Below are 20,792 nucleotides of genomic sequence, written 5' to 3'. Positions count from 1 at the left end.
GAACTCTCAACAATTGGGTCTCGGTACTCAGTCAAGTACTCAGCAATCGGAATGTCACTCGTGGTCCTCTCACCTCCTGGTCCAGATCACAGTGAGCCTGATAGTGCGACTCAATGAACGAATCTAACAACCAAAGGAATAACAGACGCAACTCCATGGTGCCCCGGTAGCTCGCTGAGCGCGATATCTCTGGCCTTCCCCGCGTATTCCACCGCGACGATATCTACCGAAACCAGCACGCGCGACGAACGAGAAGGATTCTCCAGGCAGGTATAGCGCGAACACCTTTGCGTTCTAGTCGCCCCGAGGGCGTCCGGGTGGACGTAGGCAGGATCGTCTTGCAGTAACGCCTACGTAGATACCATAATGGCCTCCGCGAAGCCAACCAGCGCCGCTGACGTCACGAGCGAATGGTAGGGGTGTGCGCGACGCGCCAATCGCGAGAGCGCGCGGCGCCCGCCACAGGCGTGGCCTTGAGTGGCGCCACCGCGGCGACTTTCAGAAACGATGAATCGGGCTCCGGGGAGAGGCTCCGGCTTCATTATGTATCATTATACCGGTCCGCGCCGCGCGGTGTGCATGCAGTTACTGGAACCAGGCGCGCGCGTGTGTGCTTTTCTCTCTTCTTCTACGCTCTGGCCGTCGCCTTCTTCTTCTTCCCTACCTACTTCGCCCAGCCGGTACGTTTGCGTATACATCGAACGTGCACAATACGCTCTCATCGGCCAAGTAATCGTGGCGCGACGCGTGTAAAAAGCACACCGTCGTCGCCGCCGACGTCGAGAGCGACGTACGCGACGCGCGTGTGGCACGGTGTGGCAATTAAATCGTCGGCGACGAACGCGAGTGTCGGGTTACCGAGGGCAGTAACAAATTAGCGCTATTGGCCGAGTGGAAGAAACCGAGGATTTCGGTGTCGCCGCGGTGTCGCGCAGCCGTCCGCCACGCGGATCAGTTCGCGGACTATCGACGCGCGGCAGTGTGTCTGGTGACCGTCCATCGTGGAGTGGCAGCAACTCATGTTGCAGTGACAGAGTGACGTTCCGTGACAGGTGCAACGTTGCAACTGCGCGAGTAAGGAGGACCGATAATGTCGACGATTCGGTTATGCCGTCGCAACGCGTCTCCGTTTGGTGGCCGAGCTACGACGAGGTGACGCACGGCGGTGACCGGACAGTAGCACCGATTGCGGACTTATTGGGTCGGCACCCAGTGTTTCCGCGCCCGTTCCACGGTGAGGACTACGCGTGTGTAGTGGACGTGTGACAAGTGGTGCCTCGAACTGGGAAGTCTAAAGAAGCGGCCGAGCGATTGATACGGATACGTGCGACAGAGACCACGTCGTCGAGGTAATGAGAGGAGAAGAAAAGTGAAATAGATCCCCCCCCCCGTTACCATTACGTAGTGAGCCTGGGTGAAAAGGGCGACAGAGAAGGCGGCAGTGCGCGACCTTACGGGAACGATCCGGTGTGAATGAACAAACCGGTGCTGCACCTCGTGTGTCCCTCCGCAGTGCGGACTATCAGCGCGCGAGCATCGGCACAACCCGTGAGCCGGGACAACCGACGGCGACGGTTGTTTCTCGCGACCTAATGACGACTCGCCGCTCCGTCCACCACCCTGACGTAGTTCCGTCGACATAGCTGCACGAGGCACGCGCGGTGTGCTCGTGGCTAGGCCCCAAGATTCGGGCCCCATACGGAGCGCGCGCGGCGGCGACGACGTCGTCGGCGAGTTTGGCGGCTAGGACTTTGGGCTGTGGCGGCGGCATCGACGTCGCGTCTAAAGTGGAGCGTCCGGGCAGCACGACGACGCTCAACTTCACGGATCTGGGGAGCCCATTCGGGGCGGGCGACCCCTGTCCGTCGAGTACCCCGACCCCGAACAGCATGTCGGGCGGCGGTGGACCGGCCGGCGGCGGCGGTGGCGGAGGCGGCGGCGGCGGCGGTGCCGCCGGTACCGGCGGCGCCGGCTCCGATATGGAGCAGCATCTTCATCACGCGGGCCTCGGCTCGGTGACGCCCGGGCCACCCGGCGGAAACGGTGGCGACAGCACCACGTCCAGCACACCGGTCTCCCAAAGCGGCAAGTCCGCCTTCATCGAGCTCCAGCACAACAACCTCTACAATCCCGCGAGCCTACGCGGCGGCTACCCGGGCGGGCACAACGTGCCCGGCGCGCATCAGTTCTCGCATCAAGTCGGCTCGCTGGCGCACCAGGGTTCCGGGCCTGGCAGCGGGAATCAGCAGCACGCGGACGCGGGTTTCCCCAGTCCCAGGTCCGCGTTGGCCGGATATCCGTTCGCGCCCATGCACCAGCACAACGCCTACGGATATCACCTGGGATCGTACGCCCCCCAATGCCCCTCGCCGCCCAAGGACGGTGAGTACCCCAACTGTATGTATTCGCAGCCTTTTTTATTCCTACTCTTAGACACGTAGATTAGTTTTAAGCCTCTCCGGTGCTCTCCGTTCCCTGCGGCCGTGCCCGGGGCCGTCGCTCGTTGCCCCAGCCTGCTCCAGTCGTCGGCTCCAGTGCACCGTGTCGATCGTGAAGTCGCGGAGAACCGACCGATCGGCCGAAACCGATCTCGCGTCCCCTCCGCAGCGGACGAGTCCATCGCACTCCTGCGAGGAGTGCAGTTCGCGCGAATGTGGCCCGCGACTGTGCCAAGTGCCCGCACACGGAACGGAGACGCCGCGCCGCGGTCAATCCGCCCGCAGGGCTCAAGGCGAGATTACCGCGTGATCGGTGTCGCGCGACGTGCAATTGCTGCGGCACTATGAGAATCCCTTTTGCCGATTCCGTCAACCGCGATTCGAGTTCTCACGCGAATAAGTGCATCTTCCTCGCACTGGCTGAGTCTCAGGGCGATCAAGTCAAGCCGGCAACGGCAAGCCGAGCCGGTGAATCGAAAGTTTCAACATCGTCGGAAGAAGATCGGAGGCTTGAGCTCGCTTCTTCCGTAAACGTCAAGTTCCAACACTCTCGCCTTGAGCCTTGTCTTTTAGATTTAGATAAATAAGCTCCCTCTTTTCGGGGGAGTCGCGCGCGCACGCGCCATTAGCCCCCATCGGTGGGTCGACACTTGGTCGACTTTGTGTTGAAAAAGCAAATATTGTGCCAGCGACGTGTAACATTTGTCAAGAACGATACGGTCACTTTGACGTGGCACACAAATAAGACGGCGACAGGCATTTCCGCTCCGGGTCGTCCGTATATTTTACAGCGTTTTATTGTTACGACTTTATCGTACGACCATAGGGACTTTATTGCCGCTTAGCGAGTATCCTCGGCCGTGCAGGGGCGGCCAACTTGTGTCATATCTCTCTTCATTCGTCGTTCCATGAAGAAAGAAGCAAGGCGCCTCGCTGCCGCGATTTGCTCGGCGTCGCGTCGTAGACGCACCGACTCGCGGCGGTCTGCTTCGAGTCAGTCCAGTCGTTCGTTTGCTTCGTTGCTTCCTGAATGCGACGCTTTCTATCAAGTTTACAACCCCGAATCATTTTATGTTGGGAAACTCGGGAAAGTTTTTGCGGCGCCATCTCTCGCTTTTGTCTTTTCCTTTCTTTTCCTCTCGGAATTTTTCGACAATAGAAGACAGGCAAACGAGAAGGAATTTAGAGCAGCAGGTAGAGCGGCGTGTTCCGACGGCACGATACTGAGAAATAATATCTAGGAAACGAAGGAATGCCAGAATTCGAAGGAGGAAAATTCCCTGTGAACGCGCCGGGTGAAACAATTCGAAGGCCAACGGTAGGCAAGTAGTCGCAGCGACGGACAGCTCCAAAATTTCCTCCGATTACGTCGCTTCCTCCGTCGTGTTTTTTCTTCTCTCATTCTTCCCGGAATCGGCACGACGTAATCACGATTTTATTCTCACCCGCGAAATCGCCAGTCAGCTAATTGCGATCATTATCGGACGCTCCTGCTTCGTCGCGGCTCGCAGGATCGCTCGAGGCGCCTCGAAATGTGACCGTCGATCTTACGGCGCGGCTGCTGCCTACTGAATACTTCGCCGCGGGAATTTCGACAAATGAAGCCGAATGCCTAATTCGAGACACGGCCACTCTCGACGTCCACTTGACGAGGGAAGGACACAGCAGTGTCGGAGGAGTGTCGCGCGCGATAAACACAAACACACACTACTCTCGCCCCGCGCAATCTCCTTAGCCCACCGATGACACTATAAATCGCGTCGGCGTCCCGTCGAAGCGCATGTTTCACCTGGCCACGAGAGTGCGCCCGACGCGGTCCCAGCGGTAGTCTAAACACGGTTGCGCCTATATCCACGGGATATCGTATCGCGAAATCGCGTGATCGAGATAACTTATTTCGCCGGAGGAGGAGGTCCGCCGTCGCCGCGCGCGCGCGCATGCAGCGCGCGCGGCGGCGGCCTCCACGCGGTGACATTCGCCCCGGCTCCTTTGGTCGATTGCATTTTCAAATATAGCCCGGATACCGGCTGGAAATATCCCGCGGCCGTGGCAACATTCGGCGAATAATTCATCGCGGCGGACATGCGCCGCGCGCCAAGTGCGGAGCAACGAGGAGGAACAACTCCGTCGACGTGCTTAGGCAAACGTTTCTCGCAGGAGCGCAACCGACAACCGGCACCGGCGACAGTTCACCTACCCTCCATCTGCGTTCCATGAATTCGTAACGACCGCGGCATGTCCACCCCCATCCCCCACCCCGACGACATCGCGACAGCCGCTCTGAAAGTCCGGCATTTCTGCGTAATCTACCGCGGCGACCCTCGCATCAGGCGCGTAGGCAATTTTCACGGCGCCTCTTTCGAAAATTACCCGGTGAGCACTCGACGGTCGGAGAAGGGCAGAGAGGAAGGAGGCGAGGGGAGGGAGGAGTCGAGAGAGAGAGAGAGAGAGAGAGAGAGAGAGAAAGGGTTCGCCGCGGAAAAACTTCCACCGACGGGAAGAATCCAGGCGCGGCGAGCGAGCGAGCGGATGACCATCGCCGAGCGATCGCTCGTCAGAGGGTTGAATTCTCACGGGGGGTTGCGACGCGCGCTCGGAAACGCGGATGCGTTTTGCCGCTAAATTCACGGTCATTTTCCCCCCCGGCATGCGACTCATGCGCGGCAACTCGCTTTTCATAAATCGCACGGCGGCGTGGGCACGCCGCGCCACGTCGCGTCGCGGAAAACTTGGGGGTCGAGAAGGGCGTCATTCCGGTATTTCCACGCGGGGAAGTTTCCTCGCGAGATTCCGCCGCCGAGGACGAGACGCGGCGCTCGCTTCCCTCGCGAGCGAAGACAACGTACGCGCGCGAGTCGGAGTGTTGGCTCCTCGTCCCGCGTTAATTCAATTAATCGAGTGATAAATATGTGATCGCAATTGGGGGCCCCCTCCCCCTCCCGCCTAATTGCCGACGGACACGCCACTGTTTGTGCATTCCGCTCGGTGGATGACAGCAATTCTGTCGTTTGTAGCCGCCTGGACGCGCGACTCCGCGCCGAGTTAACTCGATTAGTCCGGAATGATTTCGATTAACCGATTAAAATAACAGTGACGCGCTAATTGCGCGCTGTAACAAGCGCGCATTCACGCGCGGTCGATTCGCGCCCGCGCCGCGACGGCGCGTCCCTATATAAAATCGCAATTTGCCGGGTGATTGTGTGAAATTCGGATGAAGAAGGAACCGCGGTGAAGGGACGTTCGTCCGATTGTAACGCGAGGAGGAAGCCGGCGGGAGGCCGAAGGCAGCGGCAACGGCGGCGATCTCGTCGGTCGTCAATCAAGGCGGACGTCAGGCAACGTCCATAAAAAAAGACGCGATAATGAAGACACAGATAAAGAAAAATATATCGTTGCAACCGAGCGATGGAGTATCGCCGTGTTTTCCAAACGAACGACGGCCGGAGACTGAATCCACCGAAGTAATTGACAAGTCCCGCGCTTTTCGCAGCCTGACGACGCCAGATCGATCTTTCACATGACGCCTCGACGACGCTCACACGATCGAGCCGCAATGTTAAGAGCGCGCGCGCGCAAGGCCGCCATCGTGCGGCGACGGCATCGTCGTCGAACAATCGGTGTCACCCAACCCGTCGTCGTCGTCGTCGTCGTCGTCGTCGTCGTCCAAAATGTCAACACGTCGTTTGACTTTCGCCAGCCGACGTTCCTCGCCGGCGAGCTGCGGGGCCACTTCGGTTGCGCCCGTTCGCAATCAACGCGCAATAAATCCGCGATCGTAACGTCGGCGTCGGCGCAATTACGAGAACGTTTCCCTGGGAGTTTAGCCCGCCGACACGCGGAGTCGCGTCTGAGAACGCCGGCGATCGCGGTTACCCGTGGCGTTGGCATTAAACGCTCTTAGAGCGCGGTTCGACCAGCGCTAATGAAGCTGTCCGAGATTATACGAGAGCGTGAGCGCGACGAGCAGCGAGAGCTCGGTAAGAAGGGGTTGTCCTGAGACCCGCGGAGCGTGTCCACGGAGCGTACGCTCTTAGCCGTCTTCGCGCACCCTCGGCCAATCTTGTCGTTGCGACAAATGAACTGGCCATTAGCCGGCCTGTCTCCGCGCGCGCGCGCGCGCGCGCATCCGCGTCGCACCCGTTGTCCTTCTTTCCTCGGACGTGACCGAAGCCGGGATCCAATTAGCAAGGATCCCCTCCAGTATCGGCCGGGGCCCTGCGATGTGTCTCGCATCAGTCACTTGACCTGACGCCCGACCACCACCGGCCGAATTAATCCGAAACGGTCGGGAGACAATGCGTAGGCCGGGTCTGAGTGATGGATTAGGTATTAAACGCTTGTTTTCACAAGGATTAGGTGGTACATCAACGCGCAACGGGAAGCACGGCGGCCCGGTTCTTCAAGTCCTGTTGCCGCTTTGGGACGGCTCGGCCAGGGACCGGGTCAGATTTGCGCGGGAGTCCTGTTTTCTCCGCGGATACGCGAACAGATGTGATGTGATCACCGCTGATCTCCGGAGTCCTGTCGCCTGAGCGGCGACAGGTGTTGGGCTTTCAATGATCGGCAGAGGGTCGAGACGAGCCTACATGAATATCGAGAGAGACGTCTCAATCAGACCTAAAGGATATTTACTCGGAATAGGAACGATGCGAATAAACGGTCAATTTCGTATGTCTCTGGGCGGGTCGGTAAAAACGCTTCCGACCGGAGGAGAAACAGAAGTCCGGCTTCCATAAAACGGAACGTAGACTCCACAAGACAGATGTTATCCGGGAATTACGGATCAGACCACCGCGAGTCCGAAGTCTGGGATTGGTCGGTTTAGAAATACAGCCGGTCGCAGCCTACGCTCGGGGACAAGAACATTTTCGTTTGTACGCAAACACCGGAACACGGAGAGAGAGAGAGAGAGAGAGAGAGAGAGAGAGAGAGAGAGAGAGAGAGAGAGAGAGAGAGAGAGAAGGCATTCAGGGAACTTTTGCATCATCGGCACCGGGCGCGCGCGCGCGCGCGCGCAGTGTGGTAGCGATGTTGAAATGCAAGATGTCGTTAGACGGCGACAATGTTAGACAGGTTGTGCCGAGAGTCCAGCCTAGGGCCCGGACGGACACCTTGTAATTTTGAGTTCTTTGGATTGAGAGCCGCGCGCCAACCGTGTGATTATCAACGTCGCATTAATCGCTCGCTAGGCTTATTATCATGCGGCTCGGTTCGGTTTGATTACGCGACTCCGAGCGAACCTTCAGCGATGCGAGGCGAGGCGGCGCTGCCGAGGTGTGCGCGCGTGCACCGCCGCGCAAAGTAGCACTTTGCGGCAGTTTCTGCCGCGGCGTGTGCACTTTGCATACACGCCTCGGTGTTAACAACCATAACCCTATCCTACCACCCGAGCCCCTGTCCTACCCCTCGAGCAGCGAGTGAGCTCCTGCGGAGAGAGAAAAGTGCGCCCATAAAGCAGTACCTCGGTCTTTCCACGCGCCCGCGCGTGTGCGGCTTCCGCTCTCTCGACATCGCGTCGAGCCTTAACCGGCCGCAATTAACAAACGGCAGCTCCGTTCATCGCCGCTAACGCGGCTCTATCAAATTTATTGCCCGCCATGTTGCGCACCGCGATGCACCACCGCGCGACCACCGCGTCGATGAAGGCTTTTCGAGACCGTGGAGGAGCCGTGAGATACATCGTGCGCTATCGAAGGTAATCCGGCAGGTCTTCCGGATCTCTTGATCTCACGACTTACTTTTATATTCTCTGCAATGTGAATGTTTTTCTGTTTTTCTTATACCACGAGCACGCAAGTCTTGCGTGCGCAAAGCATCGCGCGATGCGTCTCGAGTTTATCGGTGAGGAGAAACGAAGAGCGACTACGACGAGCCAACATTGTGTCGCTTTGAGACACGCCGGAGTCAGGTCGCGATTGAGGTCTCTCGTGGCGACTTTTCGAGATCATGCGCGTTCGGGACGCATCGTCTCGGGATTACACGAGCGCAAACATACAATCGCATCGCCGTGACGCGATGTAACACTGAACAGATGGTTCATGGCGGGTCGTTGTTGTCTCTTTTACGCGCGCGCGCGCGATCACAGTCTCTCCCGTTGATCCTCCATCGAGACGAGCGTCAATGCTCCTTCGCTCGCCGCCGAGATGACACACGCTCGTGTACAAATCACGAAGAATCACGCGCGCGAGCTCGCCCGGCGGCTCGCCGTAAATTACGCTAATTAATAGTCCAGCTAATTGTTGTGGAGAAGGGGGCGAGACAGAAGGCTCCCGCTTCGAGTTGGCGCGCCACGTCGCGTCGCTAATTTGCGCAGCCTCGGCGTCGATATCTCTGTTTGCTCGCCAACATTGATCGCACATCTGCCTGCTGCCTCGCGGCCGAGCGATGAAAAATCGCTCGCCGGAAAATCGCGCCGATGTCGATGTTTTACGTTAAAAGCGCGCGTGGCTCTCCTCTTCTTCCCCCGATCTGCTCTCTTTCTTCCTCCCTCTTTCGGGGAGGACGAGTCGCACGCGCGTCCGTCTCCCCGATGAAAACACGCAATGCGTGTCGTAATCGCAATATAAAAATAATGAAACAGATTCCGCGCGAGAGATAGGCGACGCCGGCGCGGACGCTGGCGCGATGGGCGCCTCTCCATCGAGCCACGCTGCTTCATTGCATCGCTTTAAGATTGATATATGGTTCCGTAATTAATTACCGCGCAATTAACGCGCGCCATCGCCGTAGGTGCTTTCTCCCGACGCAACGAGGGCCACGCATCTCTCTCTCTCTCTCTCTCTCTCTCTCTCTCTCTCTCTCTCTCTCTCTCCCCCCTCTCTCTCTCTCTCTCTCTCTCTCCCCCTCTCTCTCTCTCTCTCTCTCTCTGCATTGTGCTGATTATCGTAATACACTGTACACGCATTGAATAATGCATTTACTTTATCAGATAATTGTGCGCACCTTGTCGAATAAAATATTCCAAATTATTTATGTTACAGCTCCTCTAGCTCTGTTCTCCGAGAAAAAAAAGGCGCGTATTAGTTCCGTTAGTTTTTTCGAGACTCTGTGAGACTCTCTCTCTCTCTCTCTCTCTCTCTCTCTCTCTCTCTCTCTCTCCCCCTCTCTCTCCCTCTCTCTCGCGTGCCTCATTCAGCATCCTCTTCTCCTTTTCGCACGGATTCTTGCTTGAGGCTCGTCCAGTCTGAAACTCGTAGGTCATAATTAGCCGTAAAAAGTGCGATGCTTTATCATGAAAATGAGAACTGCGGAGAATAACCGTAAGTAATGACCGTGAAAAATATGAAAAACTAACATGATAACGACGCAACACTTTATGATTGCGACTGTCGATTCTCTTTGAGAAGAAACATCACCTTGTCCTTTAGTTTGCACGGTAATTTCTTATCATTTCTCCCGCGCTATCTGGTGTCGCGCTATCTCGGGTAAGATCTGCTTTATTAACGGCAAGTTCATTAATGTCACCGAGAGCACAACAACAACAACAACCATAAGCCTCCTCGCTCGCGTCGAGGCGATCGCGATGACCAGTGAGAAGCGTGTATACGCGAGCTAGGTTTTAGTTTGATTTATTTTTAGTTCGTACGCGAGCAGTGACGAGGATTCTGAAAGTTGATGTTAGGGTGGTGCATGTTCGCAGACCTCTCGCCATTGGGTGATAAAAGCGGAAGCCTCGTCGACGAGCTCGGCGGCGGCGGCGGCGGTTCCCTCAGGAACGGCAAGGGCAAGAAAATGAGGAAACCGAGGACGATTTACAGCAGCCTGCAATTGCAGCAGCTCAACAGGCGGTTCCAGAGAACGCAATACCTCGCGCTACCGGAGAGAGCAGAGCTCGCGGCTAGTCTCGGACTCACGCAAACACAGGTCAGTTGTAATCGACATCGAGCCGACGAACTAGAACGTAAGCTTCCCATGACAAAGTCGCGCGACGATAACACTCGTATACGTCGGGATAATGACGTAAACAAACTATGATAAACGGTTAGGCGCAGAAACGGCTAAATGTGAAGTGGTTGTGCGTCAGCGCGCACGTAAGCACTTCTACCGTAAATATTCCGAAGATTGTCGTTTACAGTTTCGGCGTTCGAGGCGCATCGACGATAAATATCGAGAGGGAATTATCGTTTGAATTATTTCCCACTTGACTCTGAGTGGCCTCGCTTCGCTCGGTTTGCAGTTTGATCCGACCAAATGCAATGGTGCGCCTGTTCGGAAATTTATCGTGGAAATTATCGCGATATATTTAAACACGTGGCGGGTCTCATGATGGGACAATTTGTTCCTCGTGTTTTTGCGGCAGGAATTCAACTCCTGGATTTGAATTTCAAGCTCGCAGCCTAATCACCCGCGCAGAACGGTGTGGCGGTGCACGTATATCTGTCGGACGATAAAATGTTCACGAAGTAAATTCCCGCGGGTGGAACAGGTTCTCCGCTGTCCGATATGCGTTATCAGGAAATACGGTCGGAAGGCACCTTTCGAACCTCATAAAGAAAAGAAACAATTGCACGGGTGGAAGATAATACGTCGCGTAAAAACTCGGTCGTACAGGAGTTGCGCTCATCGTTATGCGCTAAATTGTCGTGCTAATTACGACGAATCTCTCTCTCTCTCTCTCTCTCTCTCTCTCTCTCTCTCTCTCTCTCTCTCACTCTCTCTCACTCTCTCTCTCTCTCTCTCTCGACGGGTTCCAAAATTGCCTCGAAACGGCATATCGGCGGCGCGTTTTCTCGATGCACGGATCTAGTTGCGTGTTCGCTCCAACGTAACAGGATCCCCGATGGACGGCATCTGTCAGCATTATCGGCACAAATGACTTTACTAAATCACCGATCCGCCACGCCCTGGACAGCGGGGATAGGGTTGCCGTCAGTGTCCAGTGTACCGCGAGAGGGAGAGAGAGCGAGAGACAAGTTTGCGCGGAGCTAACGAGGTAGCCATAAATTTTCTGCCGGCGATCGCGCGAGTTTCGCGCGGGCTTTTCACACGGGCGGAGCTTTGTACGCGCGCCGGCGAAAAACTTTCCGCCAATTATCCGTCGCGTGGTTTCCAATTAACGATTTATTAGGAAGCTTGAGCCACACACGGTCAGCGAGTAATTGGGTCCGGGGTCTCCTTGTCCCTCCTTGATCCGCTGCAGGTCGCCGCGGGGACGCGATAATTTATCGACGATCCAAAAAGCGAGAGTAATCCGAGGCGAACTCGCGGCACTGAAGCCATTGGAAATGTGCTCGCACGAGTCCACCTCGTGTCTTCAACGACGACTTGTTAGTAAACAACGAAGCCTCTGATGACTTGAGTGTGATGTCCGCTACTTCCGTCGAATTACGGTCGCCGGCGAAATTGCAAGCTTTTTCGTGCGAAATTACGCGTCTCGTTGTCCGATACGACACGAGATGAAGCAATTTTCGCGGTTGCTCTTTGTGCGTCTCCCACCCTTCGGGGAAGAAGTGCACAATCGTAGCGCGTATGGTGCAGCGCGTAACTGCGTATCGCATAATCACGGGATAACTGGCTGTCGTAGCTAGTTGATGTCGTTGCAGGGGGTCCCGGACCGGATAATTTCATTAGTCGGAGCACCGCAGGAGTTGCTCTCCCTCCGTGAGCGAATGAATCGAGCACAACGCAACCTGATGAGCAACCGCCATCAGGTTGTTTACTAAACATCTCTGTTCGAGGTCAGCGGCAGCTACTCGGTAGTCGGAAATTAAAATCATGATCCCCCGGCAAATTATCCGCTGCGTATCTTCTGCTACGCGCGTTATCGGTATATCTCACGTTGCTCGCCGCGTCGAATAGAGTAACGGACGTGAGCCGATGGAGATCAAAGTCTGCCACATATCGATCTCCATCCGCGATCGTTGGGATGGTCGCTCAATAACGATCCCAAAATTTGCACATCTCTCGAGAGTTCTAACGAAAGAAAAAACAAAAAAAAACTGCTGAATCTCCGTTTGATTTCATATCCGATAAAACGTCTCAAGATTTCTCAGAATGAAGGGAATGACTTATATCTGCTGCAGGAACTCTCTCTCTCTCTCTCTCTCTCTCTCTCTCTCTCTCTCTCTCTCTCTCTCTCTCTCTCTCTCTCTCTGCGGCTACGTAACGAAGAATGTTCACCGCGCGATCGGTGCAGCTCTTCAGGGGGCACCGTGCATAATCAGTAATCGCCCAATCAAGGCGTTCGAGCAAGCGCCTCTGCCTCTGCACTCTTGGCCCTGCTACCGTCGCGTTGGCTTTCTTGTCATCGCCACCAACATGGCGCCTTAGCCTTCAGACTCTTCCATCTTCTCTTCTTTCCTCGTCCCCTCCCTTCCCCACGTCACGACAACCAAGTCGTCCCCCCGGCGATCTCCCCTCGCATTTCCCCACCGAGAGTCTCTCTCTCTCTCTCTCTCTCTCCATTCTCCTTCTTCTCTTCCTCGTTTCCTTCAGCCTCAGATGAGCAAGAGAGCGAAAGAGCGGCGCGGGGAGGGGCGGGGTGGGGAGGGGAGTGCCAGTGGTGGTGAGGATCGAGGTGAGGCCACGCATCTCTTTTTCTCCGGGACTTCAATTTGAGGACGTGGTAGCGTTCGTGCCGCCGGTGTACACGAGGTACGCGAAGAGAGTTCGCGGTGGCCAGAGGGGGAACCGAGCGACGGATGGAGAGTCGGGGGAGGAGCGGCGGGAGGGGGGGAGGGAGAGGGGGTTGGTGAGCAGAGAGTACTTGCACACGCGAAGTACATGGATACACGCTCTCGATCGCGCGGATGTATACGTAGGGACGTGGGCACCAACACGCCCGTCTGCGTTCCTGCCACGTACCTTGGGCGTGGTGCTTCCTTTTTCTTCCTCCTCGCCGCGGTTAACGTGCCCGATCTCTCCTCATTGGCCCCGGGAATGCGAACACGTCGAAGCGAGATTCGAAAGTCGCGGGAGGGAAGCGCGCGAGGACGCGACGTGAATTCGAAATCCGGCTGGGATCTCGTGTAGCGCGGGAGATGCGGAGTTAGCATCCTCGTAGCTTTTGCAACTTCACGGGCAGCCGAGACGGCTCGGGGAGTCCCCGTGGAAACTTACGGGACTTGTACAGAAACGAATTGAAAGAGGGACGATGTACTTGGACTATTCGCGTACGCACCAATTGGTTTGCGTATTCCAATTGGACGCGGGCCCAAGTTAGCCCTGTTGGATTGGACTGTAGGTCAGGTTAGGCTAGGCTGGGTTCGATTCACCTCATACCCTATACTCGACTGGTTCTCAGCGATGGTCTAATAGCGAATTCGACTTATCTCATATGAAAGTTCTGGTGCAGGAGTTTACTGCCGCAACAACTAGTAGTGGTGAAAGCTAGTTGGTCCACCGGGGACTCTAATGATGCGTAGAATTATACGCCTGTTTCTCTTGGTGCCTCTCTTTGCTGGCTGATTGGAGATTGCCTGACCAAGTCACCTACACGTTGAGCCTACAGATTCTCAAGTTAGATAAACCAACGACCCTGGGCTTTAAATCTCTGGCAAAAGAGAGGCTCGCAGCAATATTAGACATTGTGCGCATTGTCTTCTTCAACGTGCCTACAGAGTCGATACTTTGCGTTCTCTGTGAGACCAAGGTTAAATGGATAATTTATCAAGGGCTGTGACAGCCCTGCTACAACGCTGATTCTTCACTCGTTCAGTGGCAGAAACTCGTTAGGCTTGCTGGGTAATGAATGGTAAGGTCTTGAGCTAGCGACAACCCTCGCGAACGTTCCGCAGCTCAGAAGTACTGAACGTTTCGTCAAACTAAACTACACGGGATACGAATATGAACTGACTACAAACTGACTTTGTAACGTTCTCAACTCCGTGATGAAATTGTCGTCTCAGTTTCCGACTTGGATTTCCAAACGAAAAGAAATTACGCGTCAGAAAGCTGGCGCGAAACGCGCTCAAGGTCCTAGGAGATCTAAACCACCGTCACGTAGCACCGGATAGCACGCGATATAGCTTCGCGGAAAAGTGCCGCACACGACATCATCGAAAACGCTGCTCATGCAAATAGATGAACGCGCGACTAACTATTATTCATGCATGAATGCGCCCACTAACGCGAGTGGTGTACATCGCTCGCTACCGTTCATCGTTGTCTCCATGTTGGAATGTTCGCGTAAGAACTGACAAAAGGGAAAGAAGCATTGTTAAATCGACGCGGCGAAAACTGGACCTTGGATTTTCAGAAAGTCCAGCCAGCCTGATTTGGATTTTTCTCTTTCGACATCGACATCTTGCAGTTTTCAGGCAATTCATATCGCTTAGTCCATAAATAAAAGGAGTGAAAATATATCAGCATCAGATACTGATATTCGTCCAATTTTTAACTGCAACATGACTTTGCACTCCGAGATATCTATCAATTCGTCGTCAACTACAATTTTAATCTGGTACATACGTTTCAAACGTGTTTCAATCGGATCTTTTCGAGGAAACAAAGTAGCACTTATCCTAGGCTTTCAATCGTAAAAAAAGAAAAGAAACAGAGAAACTTGTGCTCTCGATCCTGCAATCCTGCAGTCCTGCAGATTAAACGCACACATCGCGCCATGTCACAGATCGCCTCGTGAGATCCCAATTTATCACGCAAAAAGTTGCAAAACACACTGCAGCGAAAATCACGCGAGACCACGCGAGATAAGACGCGGCGTTGGATTCCGAAAGCCTTTATGCCGATCGGATCAGTCTCAAGAGAGCGCGAGAGAGAAGCGGATTAGCCCAGATCACGTTCCCCAGACGCTATCCAGTCTCTGACCAGTCCTCCGTCTCCCTCTCTCTCTCTCTCTCTCTCTCTCTCTGCTCCAACTAAAATCATTATACGGTTTTTCTCCCTTTTTCCGGCTACTGCCGCAACGCCGACTTGCGAAACGTTCCGTCGTCCTCGTCTTCATAGTAGACGTCGATCCGCCGATAACTGTGTGTCTCCGTTCGGTATGTGTATCTCCACCTTTCCCTCGTCCACCTTTCCCGCACATTTATCAGCGTCCATTTATCTGCCTATCAGTGTGGTTACTGTACACACAAACACACACACACACACACACACATACACACACACAGACACAAACATGCACACATATATGTATGCCGACGAGGCCCGTAAGCCTTTCGTTCCGTTATCAGACCAGATATGTTAGATAGTGGGCATAGTTTCTCGCCGGGGAGAACAATGAATCGGATAATTAATCACGGGCGTATGGTGTATCGGATCACGAGGGTCACCGCCGGCCCTGCAATAAATCGTTGAATTTATGAAAGTGTTATTTATTGAATAAATGCAGCGTGTACGAAACGTGCGGGCGATTTACTCCGCATGGGAGAGAGCGCCGATGCCGGTCTCCCCAACACACCCCAACACACGTTGAGTTTCTTTCGTATTTTGCCAAACTTCCCAGCGCCGAAAGCGCCCGGCAACGTTCATTTATCATCAGCCGTTGATCTTCGTAGCACCTGCTCTCTCGCATCAGCTGATTTTCGGCGTCTGCTGTTTCTCCAAAGTGTTATCGACACTGTCTCACGGAATATTCGAGCACGCGGGGAATCCCGACATTGACGCCACTGTTGCGCCATAAAATTAGCTCTACTCCATAAAATCTCGATTTGCCATCAGCGGGCCATCGTTGGGTCTTTTGTCGTATCCGCAAGTAACGATGAAATGCGGAAGGCTTCGAGTGACCGCGAAATGCGCAGGTTGCGAGAAACACGGGATAGAGAGACGCGGACGCGGTTGTTAGAAATTTATTATGTTTATCAGCGATCAGATCACCCCAGCGATTTTCCGTGCCGTTATTAGAGCAGATGTGGCAGATAGCGGAATCAATTTCTCCTCGAGAAACAATGAGCCGGATAATTGATGACTCCGTCGGCCTGACCGTATAAATCATCGAACGCAGAGTTAAGCTTCAGCGCTGGAGCAACATCGCTGAGGCAAGATATGTTTGAAGCTATCGATATGTTTGAGCAAGCGTCATTTTTTTCTTTTTTCAAGACGCACAGAGATCGCGATTCCGCAGGGGCCGCGACTCCTACGTGGCTGTAAGCTAATTGGCTCCCTAATTAATTAAACGCTCTAATAAAGTAAGTGTCAACAGCTCGCGCGCTGAAATGCAAAATCATCGGAGTCACCGGGGAGCTCAGGCTCGCCGGCAGGAATCGATAACGCTGTGGAACAACTTCGTTATTTAATGGCTTTTCGGAACTCGAAAAAATAACGTGCTTCACATCGCCGTGTAAACTTTTTAATCGAGATTTACCAAGTTCCCCCCGGCTGCGTGTTCGACGTGTCGTGAAGTTCCCAGCCGCGAAAACCTACCCGCAGTCTCGCTCTGTGTGTCCCTCCCTCTCGCCCTTTCTCCCTTCTCGCTCAAGTTGATTAAAACACTCTACGTCTGCGCGCCTTACGCCCCTGGAAAAATGGAAAGCTGGAATACACGTATATCGCGGGGAATACGTGTGTCTCCGAACGGTGACAAATTAATACGACGGATGGAACGTACTTGCCAGCACTTTCCAGTGCACTTTTCAGTCACTCTTCACAGTCAAAGTGAGGACAATTATCGACATATTTCCTGATATCGAAAAGTTACCACTCGCCGGCCGAGCTGGCCTCCAGCGTGCTCCAGAGAAAGTGCGCTGGTTCTGCAACATCCTCTGTACATTCAGCCGCACTTTTTACGCATATTCCTCCGTTTAGTCACACTTATTCCCCCGACAGGCCTTGGCCCAGAGCAATAAATCTATTTCTCCCGTCTCTCTCTCTCTCCCCCTCTCTCGCTACACCTCTCTCGCCCACCCTCTCGATCTCTTCGTATTTCTAGCCAACTAGCCAGCATTGATCCTGCTTATCGCGATATTATCTCATCGGCCGGTTTGTGCGTGTCAAGATAGGGATGTGTCCATCGCGCGCGATCAGCTTCGGCCGCACGTTCGTGCACGCACGCGGACCCATCAGCCAGCCGCCCACCCTCGCCATTATCGACATGTACAATAAAACTAATACAAGTTTGAGCGACATGTCGCTATCGGCTTGTATCTACCGATCGCCGGCCACCGGCTACAAATAGGAAAGTTTTACGGCGCACGCAAGCCTCGACAAGCGGCGCGAGCTATTTGTTATTCCGACGATTCCCGCGGCGCGTAAACATCTGCGTCATGATTCCTCCGTGAATTTGCCCGCCGAAAAGCATTGCGCAGCGCGTGAGCGACGCGCAGCGACTCGCGTTGCTGACGAACAGGCCAGCCGCGCGCGCTTGCAACGGCAAGTTTCCGTGTATTACATTTTATGGGTGCGCTTTGAAATCTTATTTCGGCGCGTTCGGCAATGACGCAGTCACTGCTTTGTGACGAATTGAAAGATAACACGCGCGTATCTGAATTATTTTCAAACAAGTTGACGACGCGCGCAGCAATTCACGAATTCAGGACTGAGGATCCTCAGGCGCGTTACGTCGCACGGCACCGCTCGAGAGACTAATCTGCGAGCGAAATGTCAAATTCCAGCTCACACGACGACAAAGAGAAGCTGTTCGCCGAGACGTTGGATTGACTCGGCGGCTTCTCGGAAAGCGCACGCGTCAATTTCTTGCGGTGGCGCGCCGAGAAACTTCCCTCCGGTAGGGAAGTTAAGTAGCATTTTGCCGCAGGACTATGGCCGCGATCGGCGTCGACTACCGTACGACGATCTTTTTTTGCCCCCGTCGTTCGTTCGTTGTATCGTACGATTGGTTATCAAGAGTACGTATCTATCGGGCATTCTTTAGATCGATATCGGATCCGGTACTGCCAGTTTTTCAAAGTTTGTACGAAATCCCCCGGTATTTCGCACGTGTCATTCACATCTGACGCAAGCGCAGCGCGCGGCCGCGCGCGCGCGATATCAGAGCGATTTCTTGCGCGATATAATTAACAGCGTCAAACGCGGCGTGAACAGCACGAATCCACCAAAGCCGTATCGAATCGCGATTATATAGACGATAACATGTGCGTCGCAAAGAAATTATCCTTCGATTACGAGCAGTGAAATCTATTAAGCTATAGCCATGTCGCCCGGCAGCAAGTTCTGTGTGCTTCAACTTTTGTCATTTCCCGCCACCACTTTCGTCTTTCTGCGACAGACGACGCGACAGCGCTTATTGATTATTTTTCTGATCCGTCGGGGACAATGGAAAGGCGAGTTACGACCTCGGGTCATTTAACGGGAAGTTGTGTCGACCTGTCGACGCGCGACCATCGCGATTGCCCGATGCTGGGAGGCGGGGAGGGGAGGGGGGGCTACACGTCTGCACGCTTCCAGTTCGCTGCTCAGTGCGAAACGTCGCGAAATTGATATTTAGAAATCGCAACAAAAACACGATGTCGCCGTGGTTACGCGAGCATCCCTCGCCGACGAGAAGATCCTTATGGATTTTTAAGCGCGGTCGAAAGTCGCGCGGAAGCAGAACCTGCTGTTATCGCCCGTTCGCGTCTAAATCACGCGCCTCGGTTTACTTTTTTCTTTTTCTTTTTTCTTTCTTTTCTATAAAACACAGACGATCTCTCGTTGGCCTGACTAGTGAAAAGTCCCAGGATGGCGGCAGGATATTATTCGCCGCGGAGAAAGGAAAAGAAACCGAGCGAAGTACCGGAAACTCGTCCCTTTTTACGCAGCGACGTCTCATCTCGGCTCTGCCTCCTCGTGACGTTTCTCTACCGTGCAAACGGAGACCAATAATTATTTTCACGCACTGGCTCATGCTTGTATCCACGCTCGTGGGACGATGGCGTGCATCGCGTTACCTCCCACGGCGCTTCAAATGCCAATAATTAGCGAGTTCGACGTTTGCAGGAACAACGCGCGGAGTCGCGATTCCGTTACACGTGCATTCGATGCGCGAGCGAAACGTCCGCGCGGAAAAGGAAAAAAGAAGCGAAGTCGAAGGATTCTCACAGATCGTGATTTCTTCGACACGATCTGCGTCTCCTGAGGATCCGTGCTCTTTCTTGCTACCCGTTACTCGCCGGCCTGCCTCGCTTCCACGAAGCCGCGTAAGGATACGTGTAACGGATCGTTGTGCCTCTTAATGACACGCACTCCTTTGGAATTATGGCACCTAACACCGCACGCATTTAAGCGCGATAGTCGAGGCGTCATGCGTGAAATGCGTGACAGTGGGTAGTAAAAATATAGAGCGCAAGTTTAATAAATAGAGATATTAGCGGAGCGTGTGTAAACGCTGAAGAGAACAAATCATCTTCTCTTTAGGGTGACGGTGAGATCGTCTTGAGCGATGGAGCGCCTTTCTTTTTCTCCTGGAATTATCCGTGCTATTCTTAACGCAGAATCGCAAACGCTTTTAGTCAACGAAAACGGCTTTGATAAATGGGGGACGGGAGGAGTTCAATTTACGACGAAATCGAAGGAACATTTTCCAATATGGCGCACGGAGAGAGATCCCGTCGAGATCCTCAGATACTTGCACAGTCCTTAAAACATCGTAATCTATAACATGTCAAGCATCGCTAAATATACTAAAATGGCAAGCAGCTGTTCCTTTTTATCTCACGAGCGAACATTTTCGAGGGGATATCAGAAATTTCTCAGCGCGAAGAAGAAGCGTCCTTGAGGAGAATCGCGCCCGGTGAGTTCCTCGAGAAGAGAACCACGGCTGAGCATAGAAGAATTCGCGCAAAACAGGCTCGAGGGGTTTCAAGCGGCGGGAGCGCGGCCTTCCTTCCTCCCCTGTGCGAGGAATCCCTTCGCGGCGTAGAGAACTCTGTGTGCCTCGCCACCCCGCCCCCGCTCGTGCTTTCCCCCGTCGAGATCTTTCAGGAAGATCACCGGCGGCGCACGCTGCGCTTCGTTCGGCACTGGTTCGCACCTGACTTCACCACGCTGACGCCGCCACGGTCCGCATCGTGGATGATGCCGGCAACGTCGTTGAATACCGCGCACCGACGGATCCGTAGAGAGAGAAAAGAAGGAGAGAAAGAGAGAGATCAGAGAGAGTGAGAGAGAGAGAGAGAGAGAGAGAGAGAGAGAGTGAGAAAGACAAAGAGAGAGAGAGAGAGAGAGAGAGAGAGAGAGGGAAAGAGAGGAGAGGGAGTGGGTGGTGAAGAAGAAGTAAGGGAGGGGGCAACACCCTCCGCGGGGCGGTAAGAGCGGGTCAGCCGGGCGAGCCGAAGCAGCTTGAAGTACGCGCGGGCGCACACACACACACACACACACACACAGACACACACACACACACACACACACACACACAGGCACACACACACACACACGCACACACACACAGGCACACACACACACACGCCGACATGCGCGCACGAGCGCACACACATGCACGCATTATTTCAATGTTGGCAG

At 54.3% G+C, this 20,792-nt stretch overlaps 1 protein-coding gene across 4 annotated transcripts in view; it reads left to right on the top strand.

Annotated features, from left to right (window-relative positions):
• Positions 1-564: 564 nt before the first annotated feature.
• The window catches only part of Dll (homeotic protein distal-less), a 90,595-nt gene continuing 70,367 nt past the window's right edge, over positions 565-20,792 (top strand). For 2 of the 4 annotated variants that reach the window (XM_019843470.2, XM_019843472.2), the window contains exons 1-2: positions 565-2,382; positions 10,060-10,301. In XM_019843470.2, coding sequence (XP_019699029.2) covers positions 1,890-2,382; positions 10,060-10,301 — 735 coding nt within the window. In that variant the 5' untranslated portion in view covers positions 565-1,889. Of the gene's footprint in view, positions 2,398-10,059; positions 10,302-20,792 lie in introns of all 4 variants that reach the window. The other 2 variants (XM_011148873.3, XM_011148872.3) reach the window with 2 other exon arrangements.

This window comes from Harpegnathos saltator, unplaced genomic scaffold (genome assembly GCF_003227715.2).
Source record: "Harpegnathos saltator strain DR-91 unplaced genomic scaffold, Hsal_v8.6 scaffold708, whole genome shotgun sequence".
Lineage (NCBI taxonomy): Eukaryota > Metazoa > Arthropoda > Insecta > Hymenoptera > Formicidae > Harpegnathos > Harpegnathos saltator.
The sequence above is the reverse complement of the archived record's forward strand: the minus strand, read 5'-3'. Positions and strand labels throughout refer to the sequence as shown.